The 12,446-nt window shown below is 34.0% G+C and overlaps 1 protein-coding gene across 1 annotated transcript in view; it reads right to left on the reverse strand.

The window, feature by feature from the left end:
- The window catches only part of LOC106474194 (caseinolytic peptidase B protein homolog), a 29,494-nt gene that overhangs the window by 8,969 nt on the left and 8,079 nt on the right, over positions 1-12,446 (reverse strand). Inside the window, exons 4-5 of the mRNA XM_013934886.2 lie at positions 2,621-2,676; positions 1,139-1,183 (exon numbers count right to left, since the gene is read on the reverse strand). Coding sequence (XP_013790340.1) covers positions 1,139-1,183; positions 2,621-2,676 — 101 coding nt within the window. The remainder of the gene's footprint in view (positions 1-1,138; positions 1,184-2,620; positions 2,677-12,446) is intronic.

The raw sequence follows: 12,446 nt of genomic DNA on the forward strand, positions 1-12,446 counted from the left end.
CTTAAACATATTTTTCTTAAAACATAGAACAGTAAATATAGAAGTAAAGCAAACAATTATCTCTTCTAGTTACAACCTTTATACTCAGTCGTTGCTTTATGTAGGTTGCTAAGCCTTTAAAAAATTTGTCCGTGGAGGATATGAAACAAAACACTTTTTTTAGGTTTTATATATACATTTGAATAGCCAAAAAATCATAAATTACTACATTAATACCATAGAATTCCACTATAATTTATCATGCTTAGTAACTAAGATGTATTTTAGTGTCAAAAAACTATGAAATTTTGAGCAGACTAAAGACAAACCCTACCTCCTTGAAATATTGGTTCAAAAGAAAGAAATGGCATCAAGCACGTTAAAATAGATGAAAAAGCTGCTAGGGGTACATTCTGAGCTTTCGATTGGTTATTCATGTCATATATAAAAGTAAGCGTATGTAAAGGAGCATTTCTGAAAAATGGAAAGTAGCAGGTGGGGTGTCACTGTGTGTTATTTATTACATGAGCAATATCTTAGCAAATAGAAAACATGAGACATTCTTATTTTATATTCTAGCTTGTCAATATTGGTAATTTGACTTTCTAATTTGTATGAAACTATAGACTTAGTACTTTGACTTCAGAAACATCTAATTTGAACCAGTGATGCATTCAATACACCACATAACACACAAAAATCGATGTTTATCTGTGTTTGTTTTAAATTAACAAATTGAGTAATGTATAGTACTAAAATTTGAATTATAATCTACAGTTTGATACCAAAGTTATTGACATAAATTCATGAAACAGTAATTCAATAAAATTTTGAATGCGATTCAACAAACAAGATGACATGGCCTTTCATCCGTGACCCATCTCGAAAGGGTTAAAACAACAATATATACATATAACAATGTAATCTGAATCATTAGTACCAAGCAACCTTTTTTCTTATGATATTCATCCACATGTATATAAACACACATTGACATAACAATATAGATATATAACAATGTAATAAGATTCATTAGTACCATGCATATAAACACTTATTCACTTGACAACATCCATATATAACAACGTAATCACATTAATCAGTACCATGCAACATATTTTCTTTATGATATTTCATTCAGATGTTACTTAAAACTTACCTCATGTTTTCCCTGGTATTCAGACATGTCTAGTCTGATGAAACTCTATAAATAAACAGTAATATTTTGTAGTGTTAACAATTACAAATCTACTTGTAATACATTAGTAACACTGTGGACCAAGTGATTAAGAAACCAAATGGATAACTTACATTTTGTTACACCAATATGATTAGCTGAAATGTTCAACTTAGTGGAGAATTTTTTAAAGTTAATAGTCTGGCAAAATACATACTTTTGAATAAAGTTCCACAAACTTTTTATAATGACCTAATTGTCATATCTTTATATATACTTCTATTTCACTTGTATTTCAGTCAGCATAGGTATTGTAGGCCTTTTTCAACTCAAGACAGGTATGATTTAGCATTCATGAAATAAGGCAAGTGCAATCCATTACAGTTTTCAACTCAGCTTTAATTATAGGTTAATGTGTTACTATAAGATTGTGTATTTCATAACATAGGACAATATGTATACAAAGTACTTCATACATTTCCAGGCAGTCAGTCCATAGTTTTCAGTAATTGTTAGTCACTTGGCATGACCCAATTCCAAGTTCTTTATCACTCATTATTCTTCATTTCAAAATATACAGATCATCATATCTTGTTTTATGATCAGATTTCAAGCCGAGTTTTATGATGTTACAAGTGTTGTTTACAGAAACCACTATATCAGATAAGATCAATTCATTTTATCATCAAACAGTTTATGATCACATTTCTACTGAGTTTTATGATAATGTTACAGGTGTTGTTTACAGTAACCATTTTTTTTTTTTTGAGAAGGTCACATGTGAATAGTGAGATAACTGTTTGACAAAGATGGAATTATTTAATGAATAGGGCTAGTCAAGTAATCCAAAATGTAATTGGTAATGATGAGAGTAGAAAACATCTCAGCAGAACACTAGAAAACACTGTGTGTAACACTTCAAGATGCTTAATTGTGCATCAAAAATAAATCATATAAAAAACAAATAGTAATATAAAAGCCATTGTCTTTAAATGATTTAGTATTTTCTTTTCTTTCACTAATAAAAATCACACATCACAAGAAAAAAAACAGACATCCAACTACAAATGGATGTACAAGTACGAAAAAAAAAAATGGTAGTAATATGGAAAGAACAAAGACTAAGATTTTAAAGTGATGTTTTTCTAGGCATATGTGAAAACGTGGACACATCTAAGACAATAGTTCAGTATGAAAGACCCAAGATGATTAAAGAAAACAAAAGGAGAAGGGTTTAGGGTAACAGTATATCAAATTATATCTATCCTGTCCATCTAGGACCATAAACATTATTAATGTCTTATTAAATAAAGCCTTCAATTAATACAAAATGTCTGAAGATTTTCAACAGTGTATCAAATTATATTCTTCCTGTCCATCCAAGACTATAAACATTATGTATCTCTTATCTTTATATGTTCACGTAATCATCTTTGAAAAAATACATCTTAAAATATCACTAACCTTTGCATTTCCTTTATGAAGGTAATTAGCCACTTGCTTTGCCATTTCTGTTTTTCCTAGAAGAAAAAAATTAAACCTCTTGGATCATTAAATAGATACATATACTTCCACCATTTTGAAAGATGAAGAATTATAAATTAATATTTGGGGTCTTTTACATGTATATCATTAGACCTGAATATGTACTAAAAATCAGATCTTACTTTAAAGAACTGACTATGTTCAAATAACATCAATTCGTTTCAAATGACTTCTTTTTTATAGATAATCTCACATACAGGATATTGATTTTACAGTCTTAAATCTTTCACTGTTTAAAAAAAAGTACATATTATTTAGTTTTGCTGTTACAAGATTCAATTTAACAACTGTTGCAGTATCTAATGCATATTTGCTAACCAAATGCACTATTGTATTGTCTGCAGTCACTAGCCAAGTGCACTAATGTATTGACTGTAGTTCATAACCAAATACTCTGTTGTATTGACTGTAGTTAATAACCAAATGCTCTGTTTATTGACTGTAGTCACTAACCAAATGCTCTGTTGTATTGACTGTAGTTAATAACCAAATGCTCTGTTGTATTGACTGTAGTTAATAACCAAATGCTCTGTTGTATTGACTGTAGTCACTAATCAAAAGCTATGTTGTATTGGCTGTAGTCACTAACCAAATGCTCAGTTGTATTGACTGTAGTTAATAACCAAATGCTCTGCTGTATTGACTGTAGTTAATAACCAAATTATCTGTTGTATTGACTGTAGTCACTAACCAAATGCTCTGTTGTATTGGCTGTAGTCACTAACCAAATGCTCAGTTGTATTGACTGTAGTTAATAACCAAATGCTCTGTTGTATTGACTGTAGTTAATAACCAAATGCTCTGTTGTATTGACTGTAGTCACTAACCAAATGCTCTGTTGTATTGGCTGTAATCACTAACCAAATGCTCTGTTGTATTGGCTGTAGTCACTAATCAAAAGCTCTGTTGTATTGGCTGTAGTCACTAACCAAATGCTTTGTTGTATTGACTGTAGTCACTAATCAAAAGCTATGTTGTATTGGCTGTAGTCACTAACCAAATGCTCTGTTGTATTGGCTGTAGTCACTAATCAAAAGCTCTGTTGTATTGGCTGTAGTCACTAACCAAATGCTCTGTTGTATTGACTGTAGTCACTAATCAAAAGCTATGTTGTATTGGCTGTAGTCACTAATTAAATGTTCTGTTGTTTCTGTCATTTTGATGAACTTATGGCTTACTTACTGTCATTTTGATGATCTTATGGCTTACTTTCTGTCACTTTGATGATCTTATGGCTTACTTTCTGTCACTTTGATGAATTAATGGCTTACTTTCTGTCACTTTGATGAATTAATGGCTTACTTTCTATCATTTTCATGTATTAATGGCTTACTCTGTGTCAGTTTGATGACTTAATGGCTAACTCTGTGTCAGTTTCATGACTTAATGGCTTACCCTCTGTCAGTTTGATAAATTAATGGCTTACTTTCTGTCATTTTGATGCACTTATGGCTCACTTTCTGTCATTTTGATGAACTCATGGCTCACTTTCTGTCACTTTGATGAATTAATAACTTACTTTCTATCATTTGCATGAATTAATGGCTTATTTACTATCAATTACTTGATTAGCAACTATGAACAATGTGTCAGTGCATTTGGTTATTAACTGCAGTCAATACATTAGTGCATTTGATTAGTGATTGCAGACAAAACAACAGAGCTTTTGATTAGTGACTACAGCCAATACAACAGAACATTTAATTAGTGACTACAGCCAATATAAGCCATAAGTTCATCAAAATGACAGAAATTAAGCCATAAGTTCATCAAAATGACAGAAAGTAAGCCATTAATTCATCAAAAGTGACAGAAAGTAAGCCATAAGTAAGCAGTTTTCAGCTTTCAGGTAGATGATGTTCTTTTGTTAATTACTTGTTGTGTACATGTACTTATGAAATGTTACTCTCTGTCAAAGTATAAAGGTTTATATAGGAACAAGCAACTGATCTAGCTGGAAAATGGCTTGTTTATTGGAGAAAGGAAAAATGCAGTCATTGTGACTACAGTGCAATAAATATGAATCACAGCTAAAGATTATCAGGATCAATGTTCCCTCTAATTTTTTCAATCCATGTGCAAAATGAATTGTTTTATGTGCATCAGTATCAAGGCAATGTTCTGATGTGCACTACTGGTATTCTTAGATCATCGACCCCCTATTGGATCATAAGGCCACTTTCAATGCTACCAGTTGGTTATTTGGGCTTTAGGCTTATCAACTGCCAAGGTCATTAAGGCCATCAACATGTTGAGACTCCTCAATGTTACTGAGGATGTGCATGGCATAAATAATTAAGTGCACAGCACTTGATTGATTGTTGTGCAGCCATGCAGCTTAGAGGGAACACTGATCAGGAATTATTTTGTCCTTACAATGGCTAAACAATATGATAAAGAACATTTAAAATGAAACACATCTGCAGACTGTATGGATTGACCAAAAAAATATTTAGCAAAGCACCCTAATAGAAAAGTACATTCAAACTTAGGTGAGAAATTGACTGACTTTGAGAATTATATATATATGTATATATATATATATATATAGTTCTAAACATCATCAACTGGTTACACTCTTAGTAATACAAGTCAATATTTTGCAATGGCAATCACATATCAAACTATGGATGTGTAAAACAACCAGAAATTTTTTAATCAATATAGCATCCGTTTACGTTTCTAAATATCATATTTTAAAGAATGTAGAATCTTTAGTGACTGATTATATTTTTAAAAATACATGACAATGTTATGTACGTTTCAGCACAATAACCCCATTTTATGTTTTCAGACAAAGCCCTTTCCTCTGTAGGGTACACTTATAAGCAACATGTTTCAAAATGATTCCAGCACAATGGAGAAAAAACAAAAGGGAGTTATAAGTATCAGTGCTATTTATGCCACAGATGTCAAGACCCAGGAGTTGACTATATTGTTATGACAGTGGAAGTAACGCGACGCTGGGATCATGCACACTGTAGTTTCTCGAAGAATCAAGTGCGTTCGAGTGCATTGTAGACACCCTCTTTTTAGTATATAAGCCTGGCAAGAAAAACCAGCAAGATCAGAAGAGATAGATAATTAAGTCAAGCAAACAGTAGGCACCGTAAGTAAAGGGTGTGAATCACTGTGATTTATAACTTGTGTTATAAAGGTTGTTAAGTAAATCGACGAGAAACGATAAACTAGTTTTATTCAAGAAAGTACTTGTATTGCTGAAGTTCTACCGGAAATTAACAAACAAGCAGATATGTAACAATATATATATATGTATATATGGAAAGAGACTGGATCACTTAGCCAAAGCAAGCTATTTTGTTTTGACTGAAGGAAGCCCAGTCTATAAGGTCACTGAGTGTGTGAACAAGCATGAGAATGTGAAGGCCTCATTTCTCCATTTCAAAGTTATTTCAGATGGAACCATCCAAGGCTTAAAGAAGTTACTGCTCATTACAGTGGAGACAATGGGGCTTCAACCTATTTTGAAGCTAAGGTATGGTACTAATTAAGACATGGGGGAAAGGCTGGTTTTTCTGTTCTTATTAGAAAGTAGATACTATAGTTAATCACTGTTCACTGCTTTCGTACTAGACTTGAGCTTGCATTTGTGATGCCATGAAAATAATGCAACTTTACTAAGTTTATAGCAACATCCCATTGAAGCTAAAAAATTTATGTGCAGTTGATGAGATCATGGAGCAGCGAGTAATAAAGCCCAAAAAAGGGCACGGAAAAAGGTGGGCCCCACACATACCAGAAGCCACCAAAGCAATGCACAAATAATTTGATATTTGTATTCATTCTAATTCAAATGCAGCAAAAATCTGGTAATTCAGGAACAAGCAAAAACTAAGGGAATTTTGAAAAACTTGTGACATAAAACTATGTAACTCATCTTCTACATTTTGAACAAATTCTGTCTGCCATTACATGAGTTTCTCTGTCAATTCCGATAGAAGTGAAGAACAGCAAGCTGCAAGCTGTTACTTATTGGAATTGAAGAAGAGAGTTGCCAGCTATTTCTTATTGGAACTGAAAAACAGACAGCTTCCAGTAAACCTGTGTTCTCATGATTCCTCAATGTAACTCATGTATTCCTTCTGGTAGTCAAGGAAAATGTTAGTTTATCAGCACATTTCAGGGCAACATCTTGGAAACTACTGCTGGTGGCACCATGGAGCAAGGTAGCTACATGACTCCTAGGTACAGCTGGCAAATTGCTATTTTTCAGTTCCAATAAATAACAATTAGAAATTTACTGTTCTTCATTTCCAGTAAGGACCAGTCTTCTAGACATGGATGTCTAGTTGCTTTGAGATATTGATATTTAGATATTATAAAGAACTATAAAAAATTAATTTTCTCGGCAAAAACCCAATGAATGAACAGTAGCTTCCAAGTTATAAAATTTTAATTTGTATTCTTAACTTTATTTCAAGCTCAATTACTTGAAATCATCAATGTGGTTTCTAAATGCCTGATTTGAACAAAACTCGTGAAGGCTTACTATTCACTGATAATTTCAGTCATACATTTTCACCCGGAAACGTTGCATAGTGATTTTCATGTATTCTCTTTGGTTGAACTGGCCACAACCCTATGTACAGCACTTTGGTAGACCTATGATGAAGCTTGAGTAAATATCTTAGCCATCAAGTAAAAGATGTAATGATAAATTTATTTCGAATGATCTCACAATAAATAGATAATTTCTTGGATTTTGCCAAATAACCAATCAAAGTGCAGCTGGTCTTGAAAATGAAATTGTTAATTCTGTTGAAGAAAAAGGAATAGACGTAATGAAATGTCACATGCAAGGGTAAAATTGTGCTGCTTCTATGAGTGGTGTATATTCAGGTATACAAGCAAGAATATCAAAAAAATGCTGAGTATGTGCATTGTACCACACATAATTTGAATTTTGCACATAACAACTGTATTCAAAATATACTTGAAATTAAAAACTCGTACCTGAACAGCTTTATACATATCTCTGGCAAAGCATAAAGAGAGTTAAAAATAAAACCTTCTGTATCTAAGGTTGTTCAAAATATTAAACTTTAAAATTATGCCCAACTCTGTGGAATAGGGATCTCTCTATTTTGTTGACAGACCAAGGACTGTTTCCTTTACACATCAAAGACAGTGGGTTAAAATGTTTCATTATTTCAAAAGGATCATGTTGACCTAAGAGGTCGTTTTCATGGAATGAGAAACTAAAAGGACATTGTTTTTTCAGACAGTTACTACAACAAGAAATCTAAAGCTGGACTAGTTTTATGTTATGACTGTGTTTTTCACCTTCACTAGATATTGCACATTGCGAACCCTGCTGGTTGTTTGCAGACCATGGTTCTTCTACTTATAAGTGTTTCTTGACTTACTTTTGAAACATCCTTCTCATTGTCTCCATTATTATTTATTCTAGTTTGGGCAGTTTAGATGTGGCATTTAATTCTTTATAAATTTCAGTATATTGCTGCACATTGCACTATGATTTTTGTAACTTAATTTCAACACACAGGTCACTACATAACTGAGTAGGGGATTCGAAGTTAAGAGGCAGATATGTGGATAGTTCATTAGAAGCACTAATCATTGTAAAATTTAAATTTTGAAATTATGTTTCAACAAAACATTTAGTGCTTAAGGGGTTGAGTTTGCAAGGATGGTACAGAATAGTGGATCTTTACAACTGAAAGTGAAGTGTTACCTCCTCCTCTAAAGGGAGAAGAATATATATATCTTTTAAGAAAATGAGCTACCACCTCTTGCTTCAGTGAGGTTTATTCTACTTGTTGAACTTTATTGCACCAAACAGAATGTGATTTATTGGCTTACAAGCTGAGATATCCATCCTATGTCCAGATTATGAACTTAAAAAAATGTTGGGGTTGCTAGTATGACAAATAACACAAAAGTCCTAACTTTCACACAGTTTACTTATAACATAATATTACAGTATTTATTATTACCTCACCAAAAGGTTTGCATAAGATTTCATATTCAATATGTATATACTTAAAACACGGTATACACTGTGCAATGGTCAGAGTGATTTTTGTAGGAAGAGGTAGCAATAAAAGTAGTAGTAATAGGGGCTTTCTATTACCTGCTTTCAACACTCAGCTATTAATGTCCTTCCACAGTGTTTCACATGATTAATTAACTGACAGTCATTGGCCACAGAAGTGTGTTATGGGCCAAAGTTGAAAGGTCACAGGTCAGAGTAGGAAGTGGATATAACTCAAGAAAGAGCTTTTCATATCAACCTTATGGTGACTGTTGGAGTAGAAACTTCAGATGAGATTGGGTATTACTACAATAGTGGTGGCCATTTTTTTCATTGCAATCCTCCATTTAGAGTGCTGGCACACTCTCTGAAAAATATAAGACATTTGTGTGCCCTCCATACTGTGTTTATGCTGTGTTATAGAAAATTTAAGTTTTCTTATTGATGTAAGGGTCTAGCACCATCTATGAATGTTAATGTTAACTTATGTCAAAGATAAATGCTCATTAACAGAGATAATGAGGGGTGGAGGGGGTTGTGAACCCCCTATTGACATGCCCCTTGTTCCAAACTATCTTCCCACAAAGTTTGGTTGAGACTGGCTCAGCAACCTAGGAGTAGTTAAATAGCAGACAGACAGACAGGTTTTTGTGCTTTATATATATATATTCAGATTATAAGTATTAGAAAACGTTGTAAAATGTAAATCATTTTATTTACAATACCAAAACATTCAGGACACTACGTTAGAAGAACATAAAATATTTTCAAGCTTAATCTGAGATAATAATATATTATTAAAATTTGACAATATGATGGACCCCCCCGTGGCCATGGGTCCCAGTGCATTGCACTGGCAGTTTTTCTGCTATTGTTTTCATCACAGTTGGTGAGCTATTCAAACAATTTAAAACTTTAAGACAAATCAGTTATGTTGATTTTCTTTTATTGTAAATCTCCCATGTACTGTGGTGTATTATTGTATTAACTAAATACCTTTTCAAAAATTCCAGAATATGCTTTTACCTTTTCATAATTCCTAATAATAATAATCAATATGAATGAGTAGTTTACCAGTGTGCATTTTGATTAACAAGTGGTATTATTTAATCTTTAGTGAGTAAACAAGGATTTGCTGTTAAGAAAGCTGATACACAACAAAAGAGCATTAACAGGTATAAGTTACATCACCTAAAGTATAACAATGTAAACTTTTTAACTTGATTGGATCCAAAGCCTGATAAAAGTGAACAAACTAATGTTCAAGAGAGCAGATAAAGTTAAACAAAATAAAACTTTTATTTTAATATTTTAATTCCTGAAGACCTTTAAGAATAATGATTAAAAAAAAATCAAACATAAGTGTCCAAGAATTTTGTATGAATTAACTGTTAAAGATAACTTAATTACTTTCTCACATCAGAAAATTTATCAACCAAGGAGAGAAAGAACAGTAATACCTATTCTGTCATTCAAATTAACATTTTCTTAAATCAAAAATGTATTTCCAATATTTACCTCTTTTCACACTACAGCTATTACTCGACTGCCAGGGTTTCTTCCTTTGTCCATCTAAGCATTGGTCTGATTTTTTCTTGTTTGTTCCAGTCATTTATACCCCACTTAATTGCCGTTGGCAGTATTTGTCTCACGACCCTCTCCACCAACGTCAATGTGCCCTCTATCCTGGTACTGTACATAAGCACCTCATTTAGATAATGTTATCACTTTTTCAATACTCAATCTGCAATCTCTAACACCGGCTCTTAGTGGGGAGGAAGGGTGGGAGAATGTGAGAGGAGGTAAGTATTATTTTAAATATATTTTCAATTTAAGAAAACTACTAACCTCCTCTCACACTACAACTAGAACCTCATACTTAGAAAGCAGAGAGGATTGAGAGGGCATTATCCATATAGAAAGCATCTGTGTAGATTATAAGTGTGTCAATAGAAGATTGGCACCCTAGTGGGATAATTGCTATACATCCAGTACAGGTATGCTCTTCACCCAGAACATAATTCATGGAACTTTACATGATTTATCATCACTACTATCCAGGCCCCAACCAGATAGCCAAGGTTCCACTGCTCGAGGTTGGAATTATAGGGCTATGGTCCATATATCCCACGTTGGTGACTAGGGCAATTGGAATGCAATATATAAACTTATGAGTGGATTCTAACCTGTGAAGATAAGCAACACCAAAGTGGACAAACCTTCTCCTCAACCTGAAGAAGTCGAAAAGGCAACACTCCAGGCTTGGAGATGGGATATTGTACGCGTTACTCAACCAGAAGAAACAGAACTCATCCGGTCTGGAATTATGAAGACTCATCCTCACTCCCCAACCTTGTGGGCAAGGTAAATTTCTCTTGCCCCTGGAATTATGGGGAGAACGTGACACAAACTGTGCTCAACCAAGGACCCAGGATGGGACCACTATGCACTCAGAGTTACCAGGAAACAATGGACCCTCTTCCACAAACAAGGTACCAAATAAATATCGATAAAAAGAAGGGCCACGCTCAACTGAACCAGATAGCCGAGTGTCAAATCTGAACCTGCATTACAAGTAGGCTCCCACATAGGCTGGTGCCTCTCCTTCCGACATCTTGGAAAAAAACATCAAGGGATCAGGGTAGGAGGGCTCCCAACTTTGCCATCTTCTCCAAGAGTGGAGGATATTCACTCTAACACTCTGGAGGAAAAGCCTCTGTCCACTAACCCAGTAGAATCTAGTGGGGGTGGGGTAATGAATGTTGGGGAGTTCTGAGGAACAGTACTATGGAAACAGTACAATAGGTGAACCAAGTTCCCTAAATTTTTAAAAGCCAACTGATTCCAATTTATGCAATCCAATGATCTGCAAGGACAGGCAGAATCCCCTTATGCTTTACTCATGATAGTCCATGAATGGTGGTCCAGCATAGTACAGTAATACTGCCTTGGCAGCCTCTATGTGGTCTTATGGAACATCTCATTCCTATAAAGCCTGTTGGAACCTAGATAAAGTATATTGAATTATTGGTTGCTTGCATGGAATTGGTTTGATAAAAGCACACCTGCCTGGGCACCAGAGTGGGATCCTGTGAAAATGAGGTAAGGGACCCTGAAAAGTAAAGAAGACACAAGCATAGTAATGAAAATACTTGGCCCTCTGTCTAATCTAGCAGAAGTGGTTAACATAGCTACAGGGTGTAGTCAAAAACCCTCAGTTAAGATACTGCCAGATCATGCAAATAATGTGACATAAAAGTATTGGGGAGGTCCACATATTGTCCTCCAGTGGGCAATTTGACTAAAGACATAGAAATATGACAAATCTGATTAGATATAAACATCGCAGAAGAATCCTTGCCTTCAAAGAGAGTCCAGAATAAACAATATGGATCAATTTTGTACCCACCACTTCAATGTAACCAGGGTTAAATACTGGGAAACTGAATGATCCCAATGAATTAAAAGTCATTGTCTAGCATCTCTAAAGACATTAGTGTGGGCAACAAAACCATCAAGACCCTTACAGGACATAAAAATTATTGCAATATGATCGGTCATAGAAAAGAGAAATAATGATCAGATGAATCGGTGAAAAGGATTTATCCCCTTTCCTGGCTGATGGTGTCTTAGGTAAGAAGAACCAGTCTGAGGACATAGGTAGAACAATAAAGCATCTTGTGGACAATCAGCGACAAACCACACTGACTGGCAATGTCTGTAGGTCAG

Source organism: Limulus polyphemus, unplaced genomic scaffold, assembly GCF_000517525.1.
Source record: "Limulus polyphemus unplaced genomic scaffold, Limulus_polyphemus-2.1.2 Scaffold6936, whole genome shotgun sequence".
NCBI lineage: Eukaryota > Metazoa > Arthropoda > Merostomata > Xiphosura > Limulidae > Limulus > Limulus polyphemus.